At 38.7% G+C, this 24,753-nt stretch overlaps 3 protein-coding genes across 3 annotated transcripts in view; 2 read left to right on the forward strand and 1 right to left on the reverse strand.

The window, feature by feature from the left end:
• The window catches only part of Dennd1a (DENN domain containing 1A), a 1,920,886-nt gene that overhangs the window by 562,359 nt on the left and 1,333,774 nt on the right, over positions 1-24,753 (reverse strand).
• LOC100770832 (olfactory receptor 50-like) lies at positions 7,587-8,576 on the forward strand. The gene is given in 1 exon segment (XM_027423615.1): positions 7,587-8,576. A coding segment is annotated over 1 exon segment (990 nt).
• On the forward strand, positions 19,608-20,546 carry LOC100766603 (olfactory receptor 50). The gene has a single exon (XM_027423587.1). It carries the CDS (start codon positions 19,608-19,610, stop codon positions 20,544-20,546), a length of 939 nt encoding a protein of 312 aa, XP_027279388.1.

Here is a 24,753-nt window from a genome sequence, read left to right on the forward strand (position 1 = left end):
AAGAGTAGTAATTTTAAGGTCTCACTATCAGTTTCTGGGGGATAACTATGAGTCCCCATTGCTGAAGACACCACATACTTGAATCATAGACTGTGGAAGATCCATCACTGCTGGTTAACTTTCACAATACTGGAAGGTGCTAGGAACACATGTAGAGGAAAAGAGTGATAGTCATCAGACTCAGCTATAAACACTGCAGACTACAACAACATCTGGGCTAGCCACACATGCCCATGATGCATAGATATATGAGATTCTCAAAAAATGAAAAAGAATCATAATTTTATCATCCAATAAGGTTTGTAATACAATAGGAAGCTTCCAGAGGTTTGTTCCTTGGTTATTCTTAGGAATTCTAGAGGCAGTAGAATTATTTATTTAAATTAACAACAATTTTATTTTGCATACCAATCTCAGTTCCCTCTCCCTCCCATCCTCCCATGCCCCCCAAACCCCCATTCCACCCCACCCCACCCCACCCCTGTTCACGATCCAGGGAGGATGAGGACTCCCATGGGGGAATCATAAAAATGTGTCACATCATTTGGGGGCAGTACCTAGGTTGAGAGAGTATCCCTCCATAGGGAATTGGCTCCTAACCCATTCATGCACTAAGGATAAATACTGGTTCCACTGCCAGAGGCCCCATAGACTTCCCTGGCCTCCCAACTGACACCCACATTCAGAGGGCCTGGTTCAGACTTATGCTGGTTCCCCAGCTGTCAGACTGGGGTCCATGAGCTCCTACTTGCTCAGGCGAGTGGGTTTCCCCAGCATGGTCTTGACCCCTTTGCTCATCACTCCTCCCTCTCTACAACAGGATTCCAGGAGTTTGGCTCAGTGTTTAGCTGTGAATCTCTGCTTCTTCTTCCATCAGCTACTGGGTGAAGACTCTAGGATGGCATTTGAGGTAGTCATCAATCTCTCTATAGGAGATGGGCATTTAAGGTAACCTCTCCACTATTGCTCAGATTCTTAGTTGGGATCATCCTTGCGGATCTCTGGACATTTCCCACACAAAGATACAACTAAAAAAGAGAACTACAGACCAATATCCCTCATGAACATTGATGAAAAATACTCAGCAAAATATTGGAGAATCGAATCCAAGAACACATTAGAAAAATCATCCACTATGATCAAGTAGGCTTCATTCCAGGGATGCAAGGATGGTTCAACATATGAAAATCCATCAATGTAATCCACCATATAAACAAACTGAAAAAGAAACACCACATGATCATCTCACTAGATGCTGAAAAAGCCTTTGACAAAATCCAACACCCCTTCATGATAAAGGTCTTGGAGGGAACAGGAATAACAGGAACATATCTAAATATGATAAAAGCAATATACACCAAACCAACAGCCAACATCAAACTAAATGGAGAGAAACTCAAAGCGATTCCTCTAAAATCAGGAACAAGACAAGGCTGTCCACTTTCTCCACATCTCTTCAATATTGGCCTAAAAGTTCTAGCTAGAGGATTAGACAAGAAAAAGAGATCAAAGGATACAAATTGGAAAGGAAGCTGACAAGTTTTCACTATTTGCAGATGATATGATAGTCTACATAAGTCACCCGAAAAACTCTACCAGGGAACTCCTACAGCTGATGAAGACATTCAGCAAAGTAGCAGGATACAAAATTAACTAAAAAAAATCAGTAGCCCTACTATACACAGATGATAAATGCAATGAGAAAGAAATCAGAGAAACATCACCCTTCACAATGTCCACAAGCAACATTAAATATCTTGGGGTAACACTAACCAAAAAAGTGAAAGACCTGTACAGAAATTAAAGAAGATACCAGAAATTGGAAAGATCTTCCATGCTCTTGGATAGGTAGAATCAACATAGTAAAAATGGCAATCTTGCCAAAAGTAATCTACAGAGTCAATGCAATCCCCATCAAAATCCCAACACGGTTCTTCACAGACCTTCAAAGAACAATACTCAACTTTATATGGAAAAATAAAAAACGCAGGATAGCCAAAACACCTCTGTACAATAAAGGATTTTCCGGTGGCATCACCATCCCTGACTTCAAGCTCTATGACAGAGCCATAGTTCTGAAAACAGCTTGGTACAGGCACAAAAATAGACAGATAGACAAATGGAATTTAATTGAAAACCCTGATATTAACCCACACACCTACGAACACCTTATTTTTGACAAAGATGCTAAATTTATACAATGGAAAAAAGATAACACCTTCAACAAATGGTGCTGGCACAACTGGATTTGGACATGCAGAAGATTGCAGATAGATCCATACCTGTCACCATGCACAAAACTTAAGAGAAAATGGATCAAAGATCTTAACATAAATCCAGCCACACTGGATCTTCTAGAAGAGGAAGTGGGAGATACCCTTGAACAAATTGGCTCAGGAGACTGCTTCCTGAACATTATGCCAGTAGCAAATACTTTGAGGTCTGCAATTAATAAATGGCATCTCCTGAAACTGAGAAGCTTCTGTAAGGCAAAGGACACAGGCAGTAAGACTAAACGATAGCCCACAGAATGGGAAAAGATCTTCACCAACCCCATATTTGACAGAGGGCTGATTCCCAAAATATGCAAGGAACTCAAGAAGCTAGCCACCAAAATAATGAAATTAAAAAGTGGGGTGCAGAACTAAATAGAGAATTCTCAACAGAGGAATCTGAAATGGCTGAAAGACACTTAAGAAAGTGCTCAAAATCCTTGGCCATCAGAGAAATGCAACTCAAAACAACTCTGAGATACCACCTCACACCTGTCAGAATGGCTAAAATCAAAAACACTAATGACAGTCTATGCTGGAGAGGATGTGGAGAAAAAGGAACACTCCTCCATTGCTGGTGGGAGTGCAAACTTGTAAGCCCACTTTGGAAATCAGTATGACAGTTGCTCAGAAAAATGGGAATCAGTCTACCTCAAGATCCAGCCATTCCTCTCTTGGGTATATAGCCAAATAGTGCATGTTCATACAACAAGGACATATGTTCAACCATGTTCATAGCAGCATTGTTTGTAATAGCCAGAACCTGGAAACAACCTAGATGCCCCTCAACTGAAGAATGGATAGAGAAAATGTGGTACATTTATACAATGGAGTACTACTCAGCAGAAAAAGCAATGGAATCTTGAAATTCACAGGCAAATGGATGGAACTAGAAGAAACCATCCTGAGTGAGGTACCCAGTCACAAAAAGACAAACATGGAATGTGCTCACTCATATATGAATTTTAGACATAGAGCAAAGGATTACCAGCCTATAATCCTCTTCACAAAGAAACTAGGAAACATGAAGGACTCTAAGGGATAAATGGACCCCAGGAATGGGATGTGGCATGAACTTCTGAGCTAATTGGGAGCATGAGGGTACGGGAGAGGGAGCTGCCACAATAAGAGCTGGAGAAGAGGAGTGGAGGAGAGGAAATGGAGGAGAAGAAATATTGAGTTGGGGGAAGAATAGAGGAGAGAGAGCAGGATGAGAGATACCATATCAGAGGGAGCCACTACAGGTCTGAGGCTCTGGCACTAGGGAGATCTCCAGAGACCTACAAGGATGACATAAACTGACAATCCAGGCAATGGTGGAGAGGATAACCTAAACGCCCTTCCCCTAAAATGAGATTGATGACTACTCTTTATGCCATCCTAGAGCCCTCATCCAGTGGCTGATGGAAGCAGAGGCAGACATCCACAGGTATACACTGAACTAAACTCTGGAACTTAGTTGCAGAGAGGGAGGAATGAAGATCGAAGGGGTCGGTACCAGGTTGGAGAAACCCACAGAAACATTGGCCTGAACAAGGGGGAGCACATCGACCCCAGACTACTGTCTGGGAGGCCAGTACAGGACTGATCCAGACCCCTGAACATGAATGTCAATAAGGAGGCCTCTGCACTCTATGGAGCCCCTGGTAGTAGATTAGTATTTTCCCCTGGTGTAAGAAGGGACTTTGAGAGCCCATTCCACGTGAAGGGATACACTCTGGCCCTGGACACATGGGGAAGGGCCCAGGCCCAGCCCAGGAAGATTTGGTGGACTTTGCAGAGCCCCTGTTGAGGGCCCTACCCTGCCTGGGGAGTGGAGGGTGGATGGGGTAGGGGTAGGTCAGGGGTTGGGAAAGAGGGTTGGGGGTGAGGGGAGGGAGAGGGAGAGGGAGAAGGAATTTACATGTGAAACAAGCTTGTTCCCAACTTGAACTAATAAAAAAATTAAAAAAAAAGAGTGTGTCTTCTGCTTTTCCACTAAGCTCTGGTGGATGGCGCCACACCCCAGAGAATGTGGACAACACAAACTGGACCTGGGTTATTAAAATAATAAGAGCAGAGGATAGAAATTTGGAAGAGATGAGAGTGAATATGGGAACAGTTATGGCAGAGAAGCAGACAGGAGGGAACAACATCAATACCATAAAATATATTGTATGGATGATTAAATCATCAAAGAATCAATAAAAATAGTGTTTGAATAAAACATGACACCTCACTGAAATTAGATTTTCATGTTTCTGTTGTTATCAACTGGGTTTTAAAGGATTTCTTTGGAATGGATCTTGCAGGGAGCTGAGTGGAAAGCTGTGCTGGTGGTTATCTTCTGGATATGTGAGAACTGCATCTGCGTGACTACACTGATTTTGAAGACAAAACTGAGCTTTATAGGAACCATGATCTTTTCCAGTGTTCTGAGTGATGGTGAGATATGAGAAGCTCACCCTTCTCATAGTGATAGTATTAGTGTGCTTCTGTCGTTTTGCAGTACTATGGGATTCTGAACATAGGTTACCACACGCAGCCACCAGCATAATAATTCTCTTCAAGATAAATAAGATATAAAAGGTTCTATGACCCTAAAGTTCCTTCAGGCTTCCTTCTTGCTATTAGTTTTATTTCTCCAAGGATGAGCAAATTCTCTTTTCCTTCTTCAACAAGTAGCTGCTTCCCCAAGGAGGCAATGGAATGTAGCAATTATATACTACTTTTAATTTAGACTCAAGATGACAGTGTTATCTTATGGGATTCTCCCTGTCTTTTGTAAAATTAGAATTCATAACAAATCCTCAAGAGCTACAGGCAAATGTTCATTGGTATATCTAACTTTATTTTGTTCTGACCTAGTGTGGCTTTTGACCTGCAGTATGGAACATTCTGTCCCTTAGAGACCCTATTTATTACAATATCTCACATATCATCTAGAGAGAAATGGAGGGACCTTTTCATGCCTTGAAGTTGAAGGTATCTGTGTTATCATCTAAGGGGGCATGCCAAAGCAGGAGAGAGTTTTCCCTCAGTAGTATGATTTTGTGTGTGTGTGTGTGTGTGTGTGTGTGTGTGTGTGTGTGTGTGTGTGTGTGTGTGTGTGTTTGTGTGTGCACACATGCGCGTGCACTGCATACAACTGTCACTAGGCTCTTCGTCTCCACACCAATGTCATATGTACAGTTATTTATCATGAATCAAGGTCCTATCAAAAGTTTGAGAAGAGAGGATAGCACAGTAGCTCCGTGTAGAGTAAATCTCAAACTCATAGAGTAAGTAATCCAGAAGAAGGAGATGTCTAGTTTCTTTGTTTGTCTTTATCCTCCATCATGTCTTGCTAGGTCTCTTCCAAATTTGATGCTAAATCTGTATAACTGTATCCACCTCCACAGACATACTCGTGTATGCAGTGAGTATATTTTATCTAAACTGCAGCAACAGCCCCCTGTTAAGCTCCCTCCGATACCTGGTTTTGCTGTAACCCCACTTTACTCACTAACAGTATATAACATTTAAAGCTTATAGTCACTTCTCTTTTTTTCCTTTTTTTTTATTTTTTTGAGATAGGGGTTCTCTGTATTGTTTTGGAGCCTGTTCTGGAACTCGCTCTGTAGATCAGGATGGCTTCGAACTCACAGAGATCTGCCTGCCTCTGTCTCCCGAGTGCTGGGATTAAAGGCGTGCCCCACCAACGCCCAGCTTATAGCCACTTCTTTACACAAATCTTTCCTTTTGCATACAAATGCTTTAAGCAGAGAACTGAAACTTTCTGTTGTAGCATAAATGATCTTATATACCCCTGCATTTCAGTAATATTCCAACTTCATAGACTTTACCAGACTGATCATGGTCTTGACTTTCCTCTATTCCCCCAATGCCCGAGGCCTGCCCTCTCCACACACTGAACTATCATGACTCCATTCACAGAACATGTAAGAATAGCCTTGCTCAGTAACTGTAGTGTCTTATGTTTGTCTGTCTATCAAAATCAAGCATATATACAGACCCTCTAATTCAATTGGGAATTTATCATATCATATCATATCATATCATATCTATCTATCATCTATCTATCTATCTATCTATCTATCTATCTATCTATCTATCTATCTATCTATCTAAAATGGTATTTGATAATGATGTCTACTGTAATGATGGAAAAAGTAAAAATATTGAAACTCTGTGTCCAAAAATAGCTAATATTATTTCATTATGTAAAACTGATTATTAAAAATGTAGTGATGGGTGATAAAACTGAATAAATAATTAATCTCTGGTACAAAATAACATTAGAATATTCAAGAAAGTAGACTGGATAATTTCAATCAAGATGGCAGCCTTGGAATAGTACCACAAACTTTATTCCCCCTCCTCCTGTAAGTGATTAGTTCAAAATTGACTGTTTCTTAGCTTTCAAACACAAAGACAGTGACATTGATTTCATTTATTAAATGGGAGTCTGTTTTAATAGACAAATCAGCATGTTTTATTTATGGTTGTCCACATGAATAGTTCTGATTTCAACTGATAAAGAGGGGTACAATAATATATGAAATGTTAGAAATACAACAAAGAAAATATCACTTAAAAGTCATTAGCAAAAGAAATCTGGATTAAGACTAATGACAATGGAGAGGGTTATTTGGTTACATTAGGCAGGGGCCAAGTGCTTCCTTAGGAGTTTCCAGATGTAGCTGAAGAAGTTAAATCCTACAAAATCTGAAAAAAGCGTAATTAGGTTTTGATTGAGAAAATGCACAACAAAACTTGAAAGACACAGACTTTGTATCCATATTCCATGAGAACCGCTTAGGAAGAGTGGCAGGCCACTGGAGATGCTGTAACGGGGCAGATGTGAAGGGCGTATAGGAGACATGCCATCTGACATTTCATGCTACTGACATAAATCTGTGTCCTTAAGTCTCTAAAACATATACTATATCTTCATAAATGTCCCCTGGCTTCTTTTGATTTCAATACAGCCCCAGATATAAAACATTAGCCAATATGATTCTAGAGCTGTGAAGAGGGTCAAGAGAGGTTAGCATACCATTATAAATCATTGACTAGCTTTGCTATCAATTGATGACTGAGTTAACTTTTCACCTCATTCCCTATCTCAGAAGTCCATTATGTATTCCTAAACATCTCAAAGCTGATCTTTTCTTATCTGATAATTGTTATGAGTTTTTTTCAAGTTCCAGGAAAATATGATGAATTTGGTTCTAAGTCACCAACCTCCCATTAGTGTTCAAAAGTTAGAGGTTTTTATATAAAGTGAACACACTAATTAAAAAACATTGTTTTCACTGTGGCTTGATCATAATGTTTTTCCTTCTCACATTTCCATTTCTTTCCCATTTTCAGCAGAAGACAAGAAGCACAAATAACCAGAGCAGTGTATTTGAGTTCATCCTCCCGGGACTCCCCAAACAGCCAGAGGACCAAGACATGTATTCTGCCCTATTCTTGCTTATGTACGTGACAACAGTGTTAGGAAACCTTCTCATCATCCTGCTCATCAGGCTGGACTCTCACCTCCATACCCCCATGTACTTCTTCCTCAGCCACTTGGCTTTCACAGACATCTCTTTCTCATCAGTCACAGCTTCAAAGATACTCATGAATATGCTGACACATGGTCAATCCATCTCATATACTGGGTGCATTTCTTAGATGTATTTTTTCTTAATGTTTGGGGCTATTGACAACTTCCTTTTGACCTCCATGGCCTATGACAGATATGTGGCCATCTGCCACCCCCTCCACTATACCAGAATCATGAGTCAGAGTGTCTGTATCATACTGGTCATTGCATCCTGGTTCTTATCATTTGCTGGTGCCCTTGTGCACACAGTCCTTCTAGCTCGTCTCTCTTTCTTTAGAGGTAACACTCTCCACCACTTCTTCTGTGATCTCTCTGCTTTAATTAAGCTGTCTAGCTCAGATACCTCAATCAATGAGCTGGTCATCCTCATTGTGGGATCACTAGTCGTTACTGTGCTATTCATATGCATCCTGGTCTCTTATGGCCACATTGGAGCCACCATCCTGAGAACTCCATCAATCAAGGGAATCTGCAAAGCCTTGTGCACATGTGGTTCTCACCTCTCTGTGGTTTCCCTTTATTATGGGACCATTATTGGTCTATATTTTGTCCCCTCATCTAACAAAACTAATGACAAGGATGTCATTGTGTCTGTGCTGTACACTATGGTCACACCCATGCTGAATCCCTTTATCTACAGTCTGAGGAATTGGGACATGAAAGGAGCACTGAGAAATATCCTCCTCAGGAGAATGTATTCACAGTGAGGAGTGTGGTCTTCCCTCTTTCTGTATTTGAGAACTTCTCAGTCCTGCACATGATTCTATCTATGACTTGGTGCTCTTCAGTGAAGGTTTAGGTTGTACTTTTCAAGTCAGTGTTTCCCCTTGGCCACAGGTTTTGTTTATCTTTGTTTTGTTCATCTTGGGGGAGGTTTTTTGTTTGATTGTTTGTTTTCTGGTTTTGTGTTTTTTTTTTTTTTTTTTTGGTTTTTGAAAACACTCATGTGCTATTTTTCTGTTTCATGTCTTCACGTCCTGTCATATTTTTAAGAACAGAAAATTTTTTTATCACATGTCAGTCATTCACCTTTTATAATTATCTAATTTAGTGGCTTTTTTATGAACGATTTTTCCTTTTTCAGAAAACAGAAATAATTATGTGCTATTTTTCTGTTTCATGTCTTCACGTCCTGTCATATTTTTAAGAACAGAAAATTTTTTTATCACATGTCAGTCATTCACCTTTTATAATTATCTAATTTAGTGGCTTTTTTATGAACGATTTTTCCTTTTTCAGAAAACAGAAATAATTATACTATATATGCATTGTTTCATTTTATATTGAATTTTATGGTATGTTTTGATTTTATTTTTATTAATAACAACAATTAAAATATAGTTTGTTTTTGTTTTTAATTTTTTAATTTTTAAAAATTGGCAGAAAAATGAATACACAATTCCATTTCAGGAAATCAGTGTGTGTGTGTTTCTCAAAGACTAGAAATAGAACTTCCATATGACCCATCTGTATCAGTCCTGGAAATCTACAGAAAGGACTTCATATCTTGCTACACAGATGCTTGCACACCAATGTTCCTGCTTCTGTATTCACAGTAGGTAGGAAATAGAGTCAACTTAGAAGTCTATCAACTGACCAGTGGAAAATGAAAAAAAAAAGTGGCATATATGCATAATAAAATATTAATGATATTTAGAGGAAAATGTTTGAAAATAAATGTATACAAATTATACTAGATTATGTTACCCAGGTTGCAAAAACCCCAAATACCCCATGACCTCTCTCATATGAGGTTTTGTGTCCTAGGTTCACATATTTTGCTTTGTGTATTTGATATAAGCTATATATGGAAACTAGTAAACAACAAATGGCCCATTGGCTGGTGATGCATTTAGGGAGAGGGGTTATTGGAATTTACAAGAAATGAAGTAAAGATTGGAATCCTGGGGTCAGACCTGTTCAGGCATGTAGTGGAGGGATGGGCATGGGGAAATGGGGGTCAGGGGTAGATTTAACCAAAGCAAATTGTTCATAAAGAAGCTACTTGGGAAACTAAGATCTTGAAATCCAAGTTAAATCTAATAAGAGGGATAGTGGAACATATGTTATATGAAAGAATAGGGGACAATATTGGGAGATAAAGGATAAGGGGGGGAGAGTAGGGAGAAGGAGAGGTAGGAGCGTGTTAATTAAAACTCAGCTGATCTTGAACCTCTCCCTTTCTCCAGGGGACCATGTATGTCTCTCTTAGGGCCCTCCTTGTTTACTATCTTCTTTGGCAGTGTGGATTGTAGGCTGGTAATCCTTTACTCTATGTCTAAAATCCGCATATGAGTGATTGCATACCATGTTTGTCTTTTTGTGATTGGGTTACCTCACTCAGAATGGTTTCTTCTAGTTCCATCCATTTTCCTGCAAATTTCAAGATTCCATTGTTTTTTTTTTTTTTTCCACTGAGTAGTACTCCATTGTGTAAATGTACCACATTTTCTCTATCCATTCTTTGGTTGAGGGGCATCTAGGCTGCTTCCAGTTTCTGGCTATTACAAATAATGCTGCTATGAACATAGTTGAACATATGTCTTTATTGTATGAGTGTGCATTCTTTGAGTATACGCCCAAGAGAGGAATTGCTGGATCTTGAGGTAGACTGATTCCCATTTTCCTGAGAAATTGCCATACTGATTTCCAAAGTGGCTGGACAAGTTGGCACTCCCACCAGCAATGGAGGAGTGTTCCTCTTTCTCCACATCCTCTCCAGCATAGATTATTATTGGTGTTATTAATTTTAGCCATTCTGACAGGAGTAAGATGGTATCTCAGAGTGGTTTTGAGTTGCATTTCCTTGATGGCTAAGGATGTTGGACACTTTCTCAAGTGTCTTTCAGCCATTTTGAATTCCTCTGGTGAGAATTCTTTATTTAGTTCTGCACTCCAACTTTTAATTACATTGTTTGGTGTTTTGGTGGTTAGCTTCTTGAGTTCATTGTATATTTTGGTGATCAGCCCTCTGTCAAATGGGGGGTTGGTGAATATCTTTTCCCATTCTGTGGGCTGGCATTTTGTCTTGCTGTGTCCTTTGCTTTACAGAAGCTTCTCAGTTTCAGGGGGTCCCATTTATTAATTATCAATTTCAATGTTTGAGCTACTGATTTTAGGTTCAGAAATTGGTCTTCTGTACAAATTTGTTCCAGGGTACCACCTAGTTTCTCTTCTAGGAGGTTCAGTGTGGCTGAATTTATGTTGAGGTCTTTGATCCATTTGGATTTAAGTTTTGTTCATGGTGATTGATATTAATCAATCTGCAATCTTCTACATGTCTGAATCCAGTTATGCCAACACAATTTGTTGAAGATACTTTCTTCTTTCCATTGTATAACTTTAGCTTCTTTGTCAAAAATCAGGTGTTCATAGGTGTGTGGCTTAATATTAGGGTTTTCAACTTGATTCCATTGGTCAACCTGTCTATTTTCGTGCCAATACCACGCTGTTTTCAGGACTATGGCTGCATAATTGAGCTTGAAGTCAGGGATGGTGATGCCTCTGGAAGTTCCTTTATTGTACAGGGTTGTTTTGGCTATCCTGGGGTTTTTGTTTTTCCATATGAAGTTGAGTATTATTCTTTCATGGTCTGTGAAGAATTGTGTTGGGATTTTGATCGGAATTGCATTGAATCTGTAGATTGCTTTTGGCAAGATTGCCATTTTTTTTTTTACTATGTTGATCTTACCTATCCAAGAGCATGGGAGACCCTTTCATTTTCTGGTATATTCTTTAATTTCTTTTTTTTTAAAAGACTCAAAGTTCTTACTATACAGGGCTTACTCATTTTTTGGTTAGTGTTATCCCAAGATATTTTACGTTGTTAGTTGTTATTGTAAAGGGTGATGTTTCTCTGACTTCTTTCTCAGCAATTTATCTTCTGTATATAGTAGGGCTATTGATTTTTTTAGTTAATCTTGTATCCTACCACTTTACTTAAGGTGTTTATTAACTGTAGTAGTTCCCTGGTAGAGTTTTTTTTGGGTCACTTATGTAAACTATCATATCATCTGCAAATAGTGAAAATTTGACTTCTTCCTTTCCAATTTGTATCCCCTTGTTCTCCTTTTGTTGTCTTATTGCTCTTGCCAGGATTTCAAGTACAACATTGAAGAGTTATGGAGAGAAGGACAGCCTTGTCTTGTTCCTGATTTTAGAGGAACTCTGTGAAATTTCTCTCAATTTAGTTTGATGTTGGCTTTTGACTTGCTGTATATTGCTTTTATTATGTTTAGATAAGTTCCTGTTATACGTGATCTCTCTAAGACCTTTATCATGAAGTGGTGTTGGATTTTGTCAAAGGCTTTTTCCAGCATCTAGCGAGATGATCATGTGGTTTTTCTCTTTCAGTTTGTTTACATGGTGGATTACATTGATGGGTTTTCATATGTTGAACCATCCCTTCATTTCTGGGATAAAGCCAACTTTATCATGGTGGATGATTTCCCTGATGGTTTTTTTTTATTCGATTTGCCAGTATTTTGTTGAATATTTTTGCATAGATGTTCATGGGGGATATTGTTCTGTAATTCTCTTTTTTGGTTGTGCCTTTGTGTGGCTTGGGTACCAAAATAATTGCAGCCTCACAGAAGGAGCTCGGCAATGTCCCTTCTGCTGCTATTGTGTGGAACAATTTGAGGAGTACTGGTATTAGATCTTCTTTGAATTTCTGATAGAATTCTGCAGTGAAACCATCTGGCTCTGGGCTTTTTTTGGTTGGTAGATTTATGATGACTGCTTCTATTTCATTAGGGATTATAGGTCTGTTTAAACGCTTATCTGTTCTTGATTTAACTTTTGTAAGTGATATCTATCTACAAAATTGTCCATTTCCTTTAGATTTTCGAATTTTGTGGAGTACTGGTTTTCAAAGTATGACCTGATGATTCTCTGGATTTCCTCAGTGTCCGTTGTTATGTCCCCCTTTCATTTCTGATTTTATTAATTAGCATGCTCTCTCTCTCTCTGTCTTTTGGTTAGTTTGGATAGAGGTTTGTCTATCTTGTTGGCTTTCTCGAAGAACCAACTCTTTGTTTTATTGAGTCTTTGTAGTGTTTTCCTAGTTTCTACTTTATTGATTTTAGCCCTCAGTTTGATTATTTCCTGGTATATACTCCTCCGGAGAGAGTTTGCTTCCTTTTGTTCTAGAGCTTTCAGTTGCACTGTTAATTCTTTGGTGTGCCTATTCTCCAGTTTCTTCATGTGGGCATTTTGTGTTATGAATTTTCCTCTTAGCACTGCTTTCAAAGTGTCCCATAGGTTTGGGGATGTTGTGTCTTAATTCTCATTAAATTCTAGGAACTCTTTAATTTCTTTTTTTATGTCTTCCTTGACCCAGGAGTGGTGCAATTGTGCATTATTCATTTTCCATGAGTTTGTAGGGTTTCAGCAATTTGTGTTGTTATTCAATGCTAACTTTAAAGCATGGTGGTCTGATAAGATACAGGGGCTTATTCCAATTTTTTGTATCTGTGGAGGTTTGCTATGTTGCCAAGTATGTGGTCAATATTAGAGAAGGTTCCATGTGATGCTGCGAAGAAGGTATATTATTTTGTGTTTGGATAGAATGTTCTATAGATATCTGTTAAACCCATTTGGTCATAACATCTGTAAGTTATTTTGTTTCTTTGTTTAGTTTCTGTCTGGTGGTCCTATCTAGTCTCCTACTATAAGTCTTTGAGGTTTTATGTGTGGTTTGAGCTTTAGTAATGTTTCTTTTACAAATGTGGGTGCCTTTGTATTTGGGGCATAGATGTTCAGGATTGAGGCTTCATCTCTGTGGACTTTTCCTGCGATGAGTATGAAATGCCCTTCTTCATCTCTTTTGATTGATTTTAGTTTGAAGTCTAATTTGTTAGATATTAGAATTGCTACACCACCTTGTTTCTTGGGTCCGTTTGATTGGAAATCTTTTCTCAACCCTTTACTTTGATGTAATGTCTGTCTTTGAAGTTGAGGTGTGTTTCTTGTATACAGCAGAAGGCTGGAGTCTGTCTTTGTATCCATTTTCTTAGCATGTATCTTTTTATAGGCAGGTTAAGACCATTGACATTGAGGGATATTAATGTTCTTTGATTGTTGGTTCTTGTTTGTTTTGGATTTATTGTTGGTGGTGTCATTGTGTGTTTGTTTCCCCCTCTTTTTATTTTAGTGTTTTGTAAAGTGGGATTATCTATTGCCTATGTTTTTGTGAGTGTAGTTATCTTCATTGGGTTGGAGTTTTCCTTCTAGAACTTTCTGTAGGGCTGGATTAGTGGATATGTATTGTTTAAATCCGGTTTTGTCATGAAATATCTTGTTTTCTCCATCTATAGTCATTGAAAGTTCTGCTGGGTATAGTAGTCTGGATTGGCATCCATGTTCTCTTAGTGTTTGTAGGACATCTGTCCAGGACCTTCTGGCTTTCAAAACTTCCATTTAGAATTCGGGTGTAATTCTGATAGGTCTGCCTTTATTTGTTACTTGCTCCTTTTCCTTTGCTGCTCTCAATATTTTCTCTTTATCCTGTAAGTTTAGTGTTTTGATTATTATGTGGGTAGGGGACTTTTTTGTGGTCCACTCTATTTTGTGTTCTGTAAAATTGCACTTTCATAGGCATATCCTTCTGTAGGGTGGGGAAGTTTCTTCTATGATTTTGTTGAATATGTTTTTTTTGTACCTTTGAGCTGTATTTCTTCACCTGCTACACCTATTATTCTTAGGTGAGGCCTTTTCACAGTGTCCCATATTTCTTGGATATTTTGTGCTAGGGATTTGTTGGACTTGAGATTTTCTTTGGTCAATGACTGTATCCTCTAGCGAGTCTTCAACAACTGAGATCCTCTCTTCCATCTCTTGTATTTTATTGGTTATAGTCACTTCCTTATTTTCTGATCATTTATCCAGCCTTTCTATTTCCAGCATCCCTTCATTCTGTGTTTTCTGTATTATTTCTATTTCAGCTTTCATGCCTTAAACTGTTTTGATCACTTCCTTCACTTGTTTGGTTGCTTTTTTTCTTGGCTTTCTTTATATTCCTTAAGAATTACTTATTTCTTAAAATTTTGTTTGTTTTTTCTTCTATTCCTTTAAGAGATTTTCTTGTTTTCTCTTTAAGGTTCTGAAGCATCTTCATAAAGTAGATTTTTAGGTCCATCTCTTCTGATACCTTTTGTTGTGCATTTCAGATCTTGCTGGTGTGGATTCCCTAGAATCTGGTGGTGTCATATTGGTCTTTCTGTTGTTGAATGTGTTCTTATTCTATCTTCTTCCCATCTCTTCTTCCAATGGGTGCAGGTGGGGCCTCTCTATCTCCTCTTGTCTCCTGGTGGTATATGTAGACCAAGACTTCAGTGTCTGCAGCTCTGGATCGTCTTGCCTCTCCTGGTGTTCTCCTAACTCAGCCGAGGTTAGTGCAGAGGGTGAACCGAGAGTGAGGTGTTTCCAGACTCAGGGAGATCCTCCCTGTCTGGGCAGGTCCACTCAGCTGAGATCAGGGTGGAGGGGGAACGGAGAGTCTCTTCATCTCTGTTGATTAATTTTAGATTGAAGTCTATTTATTAGGTATTAAGATAGCTACAGGAGCTATCTTTTCCTAACCCTTTATCTGAGGTAATGTCTATCTTTGAAGTTGAGGTGTGTTTCTTGTATGCAACAACAGGATGGATTCTTTCTTCATATCCACTCTGTTAGCCTTTTTTATAGGAGAATTGAGACTATTGCTATCAAGAGATATTAGTGACCATTGATTGTTGATTCCTGTTATTTTTGTATTTGTTCTTGTTGGTGGTGTTTTATGTGTGTCTCTCCCCCACTTTTTGTCTTTTGTTAATATAGAATTATCTATTTTCCTATGTTTTTGTGAGTGTGACTAACTACCTTGGGTTGGAGTTTTCCTTCAAGTTCTTTCTGTAGGGCTGGATTTGTTTATAGGTATTGTTTAAATCTGGTTTTGTCATAGGATTTCTTGTTTTCTCCATCTATAGCGTTTGAAAGCTTTGCTGAGTATAATAATCTGGGCTGGCATGTGGCCTCTTAGTGTTTGTAGAACATCCACGCAGGATCTTCTAATTTTCAGAGTTTCTATTGAGAATTCACATGTAATTCTGATAGGTTTACCTTTATATGTTACTCAGCCTTTTTCTTTTGCAACTCATAATATTCTTTCTGTTTTTTGTACATTTGGCGTTTTGATTATTATGTGACAAGGGAACTTTTTTTGGTCCATTCTATTTGGTGTTCTGTAAGCTTCTTGTACTTTCATAGGCATGCCCTTATTTAGGTTGGGGAAGTGTTCTATGATTTTGTTGAATATGTTTTCTATGCCTTTGACCTGAGCTTCTTCACCTTCTTCTATACTTATTATTCTTAGGTTTGGTTTTTTCATGGCGTCCCATATTTCCTGGATATTTCATGTTAAGGATTTGTTGGGCTCAACATTTTATTTAGTCAATGAATCTATTTCCTCTATTGCATCTTCAACACCTACATTCTCTCTTCCATCTGTTGTATTCTGTTGGTTATGCTTGCATTTGTAGTTCCTGATTGTTTACCCAGGTGTGTCCTGTGATTCTGGGAATCTCTTTTCCTCCAATTGTTGTAGGTTGATCTTCCTTTCCTGGTGGATGCAGGGACAAGGCTTTGATGGGGGCACATGTCCCCCCTACTGAATCTCCAGAGACCTAGGGCCAGCCCCAAACCATCGAGCACCCCAACAAGGGGTGGCAGGACAAGGCCTGATGCCCACCCATTCTGGTAGGGGCAGTGCTAATCTGTGTCTAGTTGTACATATGCAAATATCATTGGGAGTAAATCTGATACCACAATGCATGGCCCTTGAAAATGCATATTTTCAATGGTAAATAACACCACACTATTTCTTTCTTAAAAGCAGCTAAGATATAAAATGAAATTTAAAAGAATACATAAATTATAAAAGATGTAAAAATAAATATAATTATTTAACTCTTGAAAAAAGTAGCTAATAGTTCCAACTTATGTTGTTCAGAGTTTTCAAAGAACACATTGTTGAGTAAATTTCCAATTTCTTGATGTTCAATGGAAAAACTCCATAGATATTTGAACAAGTCTCTCACTATTATTATGGGGGTGACCATCTTTGGATGTGGTAATATGACCATTTAGAGTTACTATCCCTGAAATTGTATTAGAGTCTGTCTTCACATTTTTGTGTCTGTGTATGTGAGTGCATTTTGTTATTAAATGCCAAGTGATTACAGTGGTTATGTTTTAAATAAGACAAAATGATGGGGAATCTTGTTATGGTTATTCTCGTTATTTCTCAAGGGTAAACAGTCTCATGTCTGCTTCAATAAGTTCTTTCCCTAAGGGAAATGACATTGTCAATGACAATGAAGCAATTTTATCCTCTGTGCCTCTATTTGGAATCTGGAGACAGGAATTTTACCCCAGGTCCTCTGCATGGTTTATAAAATTAGAGCTCATATGGATTTCTCAGGTGATGTGGACAATGTATGTATTCATGCATCTATTGTATTTGATTCTGAACTGATTACTCTTCTCTTTGTTGCAATGGATTAGTGAATGCTTCTGATAACCCACCTGTTTCCCTGTGTTGTGTGCCTTCTAGACAGAAATGGAAGAGCCTTCTCATGCTTTTAACTGAAGGTATTGTGTTCATCATCTAAGTGGGTCTATCAGATTAGGAATAGAATGTACATTCATCTGTATATAACTAATTATATATCATTTTTTAAAAAATAAAGCAAGAAAACTATTTTCTTTGCTCACACTGTGTTTTCTTCTGATCTCTCCCCAAATTTCTGTTCTTTTGCTGAACTAGCTGATGTTTGCATTCCAGCGAGTATTCCTGGCTTGCTGCAATCTGCCTTCTCCTTGGCAGCCAGCAAGCAATTTCAAAATTTCTGCCACTTCATTTTCTTGGATGTTCTGTTCTTGAACAAGCAGAAACTTTCTGTCATAGCAAATTAAACATCCTATCATCCGCTCCTCAAATGTCCTCCAACCTATCCATCTCAGTGATTGGCATTACTTTGAGTTTTCCTTGTTTCTCAGAGCCCCTAGCACTGTCTTTTCTAATCACTTACCTAGAGCCCCATTTTTATATTATTCCTATGTAGGTTTTTTCTTTAAATGCTATTAATAGAGCATATATCAGCTTCTTCATCACCTTGTCCTCTTGTGATTTGACATTTTCTCAAACCCAACCCATTTTTGAATGTATCATATATAGTATATAAAATGACATAAATATAATATTGTTTATTGCACTATTGCTCAAAATAGCAAAATATTAGAAAAAATCTACTGAGGTACAGATAGATAACTAGCATTTTCATTGTGATAAAGTAATTGCTCCTAACACAGAAATGGGTAAAAATAGATTATAATCAATTTCAGGTAATATCACAACACCTGAATTTTTTAACAGAGTGGGAATGATAACACACAGGCGTTTTAAAGATTGTTTTGACCAAGTTTGTAGAGCTAATACATTAACCATAGCTAAAGCCTGGAAAGAGTGAAGAGTCAAATGGCGAGAGCCCCGCCACCCACAGAGACAAACCCAGCCATTAAACATGTCTTCTCATAGAATATAACCACTGCAATCTCTCTCAGCCACTAGATATTAAATATAATTTTATCACTTTCCTTTTCCTATTGTTTAGTGATTACTCACATGTATAGATAATGATTAAAGGGGGAAAAAGAGGAATGACATTTTAGAAACAAAGCAAACAGGAAACACATGAAAAGTAACCATCTTTGGCTTAAAAACCTAGGTTAAGAATAAAGCAGGTGTCATTTCTTTTGCTAGAAAACAGGAGGAATTTCCTCGGCTGATCTAAGAAGTGGCAGGAAAAGTCAAATGTTCCCGTGTGTTCTGTGGACTTGAATGAGATGATTTGCTTTGAGCTGAAGATGTTAGTATGTAGCCAGGGTCATTTTATGCAGCCTAGGAAGAGAGATGGAAGAGTGAACACACTGATGAAGAAACAGGGCTGTTGTGTGAAGAATTCACAACTGCTTGCAAGCTGTTCTGGGTGCTTTCTATTGTTGGCACAGACTCATGCACCTAAACCTTGGACCCTCTGCATGTGCTGCTTCCACCAAGTCCCCAGATTCTATCTTCAGAACCAAAGAAGCTCCCTGGGTTCCACCATCTGGATTTAATTCATGGGAATAAAGCATTCGACTAGTGCATTCAGGAGATGTTGAAAAGATTAAGAGAGATCAACAACCATCAAAATCGTGTTGATTTTTCTATTTTCTGGTCCCAATTTACACACTACTTCTTTAATCTAAAATTGCCTTGGTGGAAATTCAGGGACCTTGAGTTGGAACAAGGTCTGATTTGATAATTGTTCTTATGTTTCATTGTTTCCCTCTAAAAGACATTCAGTTGTTTTCTAGGTGGGGAAATTATACCCTTTCAAAACCATCTCTAGCCCATTACTGTGACAAAAACTACATACTAAGTTTAAAACAGGCATATAAAGTAATTTGTAATAATACAATGTTCCAGTGTGTTCTGTGGACTTAAATGAGATGCTTTGCTTTGAGCTGCTTAAGATGTTAGTATGTAGCCAGGGTCATTTTATGCAGTCTAGGGAGAGAGATGGAGGAGTGAACACATTGATGAAGAAACAGGACTGTTATGTGAAGAATGCACAACTGCATAAAATGTTTCTATATGTAAGAGTCCAATCTTTCTTTCCCATTTCTGCTTTCATCTACAACAGAAGAGGAGGGGAATGAAGAGCGATAATGTGAGCACTGTATCTGAGTTCATCCTCCTGGGGCTCCCCATCTGGCCAGAGGACCAAGGCATGTACTCTGTCCTGTTCCTGGCTGTGTACTTGACGACAGTACTGGGGAACCTGCTCATCATCCTGCTCATCAGGCTGGACTCTCACCTCCACACCCCCATGTACTTCTTCCTCAGCCACTTGGCCTTCACAGACATCTCTTTCTCATCAGTCACAGCTCCAAAGATGCTCATGAACATGCTGACGCACACTCAGTCCATCTCATATGCTGGGTGTATCTCCCAGGTGTATTTTTTCCTATTTTTTGCAGATCTTGACAGCTTCCTTCTTACCTCAATGGCCTATGACAGGTATATGGCCATTTGTCACCCTCTGCACTATACCAGAATCATGAGTCAGAACCTCTGTGTCTTGCTAGTAGCTGTGTCCTGGGTGTTGTCCTCTGCCAATGCCCTTGTGCACACCCTCCTCTTGGCTCACCTATCTCACTTTAGAGACAATACAATCCCCCACTTCTTCTGTGACCTTTCTGCCTTACTTAAGCTTTCTAGCTCAGACACCACCATCAATGAGCTGGTCATCCTTCCTTTAGGTACACTGATCATTACTGTGCCATTCATATGTATCCTGGTCTCCTATGGCCGCATTGGAGCCACCATCCTAAGAACTCCTTCCATCAAGGGAATCTGCAAAGCCTTGTCTACATGTGGTTCTCATCTCTGTGTAGTTTCTTTGTACTATGGAGCCATTATTGGGCTGTACCTAGTCCCTTCAGCTAATAACACTAATAACAAGGATGTCATTGTGGCTGTGATGTACACTATGGTCATACCCATGCTGAATCCCTTTATCTATAGTCTGAGGAATCAGAACGTGAAAGGAGCTGTGAGAAATGTCCTCAGCAGGAGAGTGTGTCCACAGTGATGGCTGTGGTCTTCCCTGGTAGTATCCCTATTTCTTTCTCCTCTTTTCCCATTCATTCTCTGTTCTCTGTCTTAGTGAATCTTCATGTGACTCTCTTTTTTCCTCTCACTTCTTCTTGCATAGTTTCCTCTATATTTGACTGTCTTGCTGACATTGAGCATCTTGGGAAGGTTTCTCACAAAAATCCTACATTATTCCTGGCCTTACAGACATTTTAATTATTTATATAGTCATCACTACGTCTTTTTTATTAGACAGATTTGTAGTTTTCATAGAAAAGATCTTTATCCTTTGAGAAGACGACAGAAATCTTTCTTGTTAGATTTATGATTTTATGTTTTATCATATAACATAATCTGAATTTTTGTCACTAACCTTAATTAGGAATCTCACTTAACATTTGTTTATTTTTACATTTGTGTATGTGTGTTTTGCCTGAATGTGAGTCTGTGCATCATGCTTGTGCCTAGTGCCTGTGAGGTCAGAAAGGGTGTCAGATACTCTGTAAATGGACTTACAGAAGGTTGTGAGCCACCACATGAGTGGTGGAAATCAAACCTCTGTCCTCTGGGAGTGCAGCTAGTGCTCTTGACTGCTAAGCCATGTTTTCTGCCCCTTACATTTATATTTTAATTTTTGTTGCTGCACTCAAAAGTGGCAGATATTTATGGAGTATGATATGATGTTTCCATACATGTAAAAATGTATACTATGCAAATCAATGAAGGCATAATAATTTCATCAACTATTTACTACTTCATAGTATGAGATTATTTCAAACCTATTCTAGCCTTTGGGATAATACATAGTATTTATAATTACTGTACAGTGAAAGAAATGAAACCACTTATTTTCCCTACCCATAATTTAGTACCTACTGACTGACCTATGCCCACTCCCTACTTTCCATTTTATTTGTAATATTATCCATTTATTTCAAATTTTTATTATTTGTGTTAGTCTGGTGGTAATTAGGTACTTAACTCACTGTGTTTACTGAGAAGTGCTTAAGCCTGGTCACTAGATAGAATGAAACTGTTCCCTATAAAAGGTGAGAACAGAGTTACATACAAGCTCTGTGGAGAGCCTGAACGCCCTGGGAAGGGGGAGTATGCTGAGGTATCGCACAGAGGGCTGAGACTGACCCATCTCTCCAAGTGGCACTGTGAGAATGCACAACTATTCCATCATAACAAAGAGACTCTGCTGTTCTGAGTGGGTGATGAAGAATAGCTAGGTAGATATCCAGATGTCTCAAATATTAAATTGAAGTTCAATAAGGTCTGCAAAGTAGTAATGCAAATATTGTTATTACAAAAGAAAGAAAGATGATCCCTGATCAACTACCAAATGTCACATACCATGAAGTGGTTTTGCCTTTGGCCCTTGAGGATTTGCCTCTGCTGATGCAGAGAGACTGCATTCAGTTGATAGCAGTTGATTGGTATGACAGATATTTCTGTAAGGTATCATAGGAGAGTTTAATTTCTAGTTAAATGCGGCTCAGCTAGCACTGGGTGTGACTTAAGCCACTGTGAGTGTGTGAGAAATGATATGTTCTCCTTACATTTTGCTTTTGTGTAACATTGGTTCTGAAAAATATTCTATTTTTGTCCTCTACTGCAAGATGATCACCCACTAATATTTGTTATCGTTGTGTGGTGGCTCAAGTGAGAATGGCTCTCATACACTTGTATATTTGAACACTTGGTCCCTAGCTAGTGGGATTGTTTAGGAAGGATTAGAAAGTGTAGCCTTGTTGGAGATCTGCCCCTAGGAGTAGGCTTTGAGGTTTCAAAATCCCATGCCATTCCCAGTGTTGCTCTCTTTGTCTCTTGCTTGTGAGTCAAGTATATAAGCTCTCAGCTGTGGCTCCAATGCCATACCTGCATGCCTGATTCCGTGCTCCCTACCATGATGGTCATGGAGGTTAACTCTCTGAAGCTGTAAGCCCCAAGTAAACAATTTCTTTCATAAATTGCCTTAGTTGTATTTTTTAACAACAAAAGAAAAATAACTAAGATTCAGTGGATGATTGTTTTCTTAATGCATTGTGCTAACATGAACAATGATACTATCAACATTCATGTATGTGTATTTAGGATGTACATGCAGAAGATCTTGTAAAACGCATACTTAGAAGAGTTTTAGATTACAGAAAATACTTACATTCAATATAACCAACATCTGCTCAGTTTTTTTTTTCACGGTAGACTAATAAAAGCCAGTTGGAAAATTTTTGTGGTTCTAGCTATATGGTATCCAAGAAAATGCAAAATACAAAAGCTAATAAAATGGTAAGTGGTTTCTAATGGTTTATTGTAACAGTAGGAAGGGATGAATAGGTTGAGAATTGTGGACTCTCAGAAGAAAATACATTGTATATTATGCTATTATCACACATAAATATTATTTTGCAATTTTCAAAACCAAATGGACAGAAAGGCAAAGAAGAAATAAAACCACAGTAGAATACAAAACTGAATTCTAGTCAATCTTTAGTAAAGGATTATAAATCAATATTGTTCAAATAGTACAGATATACTTTACCAGTAGAAGCTATTAGTAGTGGTGTTTTAGTAATGTTCCATTCATATGAAGAGATGCCATGACCAAACCAACTCTTATAAGAAAAAAAAACATTTAATTGGGGCCTTGCTTACAGTTTTAGAGGGTTAATTCATGGCTGTAATGGTGGGAAGCAAAGAGACATGACATTGGAATAGTAACTAAGAGTTTTACAACCTGAACCATAGTCACAGAGACAAACACTGGGTCTGGCATGGGCTTTTAAAACCTCAAAGCCCAACCCTAGTGACACAATGTTCTCCAACCAGGCCATAACTCCTAATCCTTATTAGTTCTACTAACTGGTGACTAATCATTAAAATATATGAACCTACAAGGGACATTTTTATCAAACTACCACAAGGGGGAATGGCATGTTGGCCAAAAGATTGTAATAATACTATGTAATTTTTCAGAAATCCGAAATGTCTCTAAAATAATTACAATCTTTTAAGAGCTGTTCTACTTGAAAACTCTTCTGAGTGTCTATAAATTCTTATGTTATCTCTTGGGCAATACCTGGTAAATGACAAACTTTTTAAAAAAAATTTAAATTAGAAACAAGCTTGTCTTACATGTCAATCCCAGTTCCCTCTCCCTCCTCTTCTCCCCTGCCTCCACCAACCCCCATCCCATCCCTCTTCTGCTCCCCAAGGAAGATGGGGCCTTCCTTGGGGGAATCTTCAAAGTCTGTCATATCATTTGGAGCAGGGCCTAGGCCCTCCCTGTGTATCTAGGCTGAGAGAGTATGCCTCTATGTTGAATGGGCTCCCAAAGTCCATTCATATACTAGGGATGAATACTGATTCACTGCCAGAGGCCCCATAGATTGCTCAGGCCTCCTAACTGACACCCATGATCAGGGATCAGCACAGGGTCAGTCCTGTGCTGGTTTCCCAGCTGTCAGTCTGTGGTCCATGAGCTCCTCCTTGTTCAGGTCAGATGTTTCTGTAGGTTACACCAGCATGCTCTTGACACCTTTGCTCATCACTCCTTGCTCCCTGCAACTGGATTGCAGGAGTTCGGCTCAGTGTTTAGCTGTGGGTATGTAATTCTGCTTCCATCAGCTACTGGATGAAGGCTCTAGGATGGCATATAAGGTAGTCATCAATCTCATTTTAAGGGAAGACTTTTAAGGCAGCCTCTCGACTATTGCTTAGATTGTTAGTTGGTGACATCTTTGTAGATTTCTGGATATTTCCCTAGTGCCAGATTTCTCTTTAGACCTATAATGTCTCCCTCTATTATAGTATCTCTTTTCTTGCTCTCCTCTATTCTCCCCCTCCCCTGACTCAATCTTCCTGTTCCCTCATGTCCTCCTCTTCATTCCTCCTTTCCCCTTCTCTTTCTTCTAACTCCCTCTCCCCTCCCCCTATGCTCTCAGTTTGCTCAGGAGATCTTGTCCCTTTTCCCTTCTCTGGGGGACCATGTATGTCTCTCTTAGGTCCTCCTTGCTTCCTAGATTCTCTGGCATGTGGATTTTTTTTAACAAAAAGTAATGAATGGCAAATTACTACTTGCTTTTCCTTACTGTACTCTTGTTCATTAATAAGGTAAAGCATCTACTGACTATTTGTAACAGGTTTCTAGTTCTCTGTTTATGACTCTTGTACTACTAGAACAGATGTGTGCAGGGATC

The sequence above is a fragment of the Cricetulus griseus genome, chromosome 6, assembly GCF_003668045.3.
Source record: "Cricetulus griseus strain 17A/GY chromosome 6, alternate assembly CriGri-PICRH-1.0, whole genome shotgun sequence".
In the NCBI taxonomy this organism is placed as follows: domain Eukaryota; kingdom Metazoa; phylum Chordata; class Mammalia; order Rodentia; family Cricetidae; genus Cricetulus; species Cricetulus griseus.

What these genes read in the sequence shown, in the direction of transcription:
- LOC100766603 (XM_027423587.1), top strand. Translation starts at nt 19,608, where the DNA reads ATGAAGAGCGATAATGTGAGCACTGTATCTGAGTTCATCCTCCTGGGG.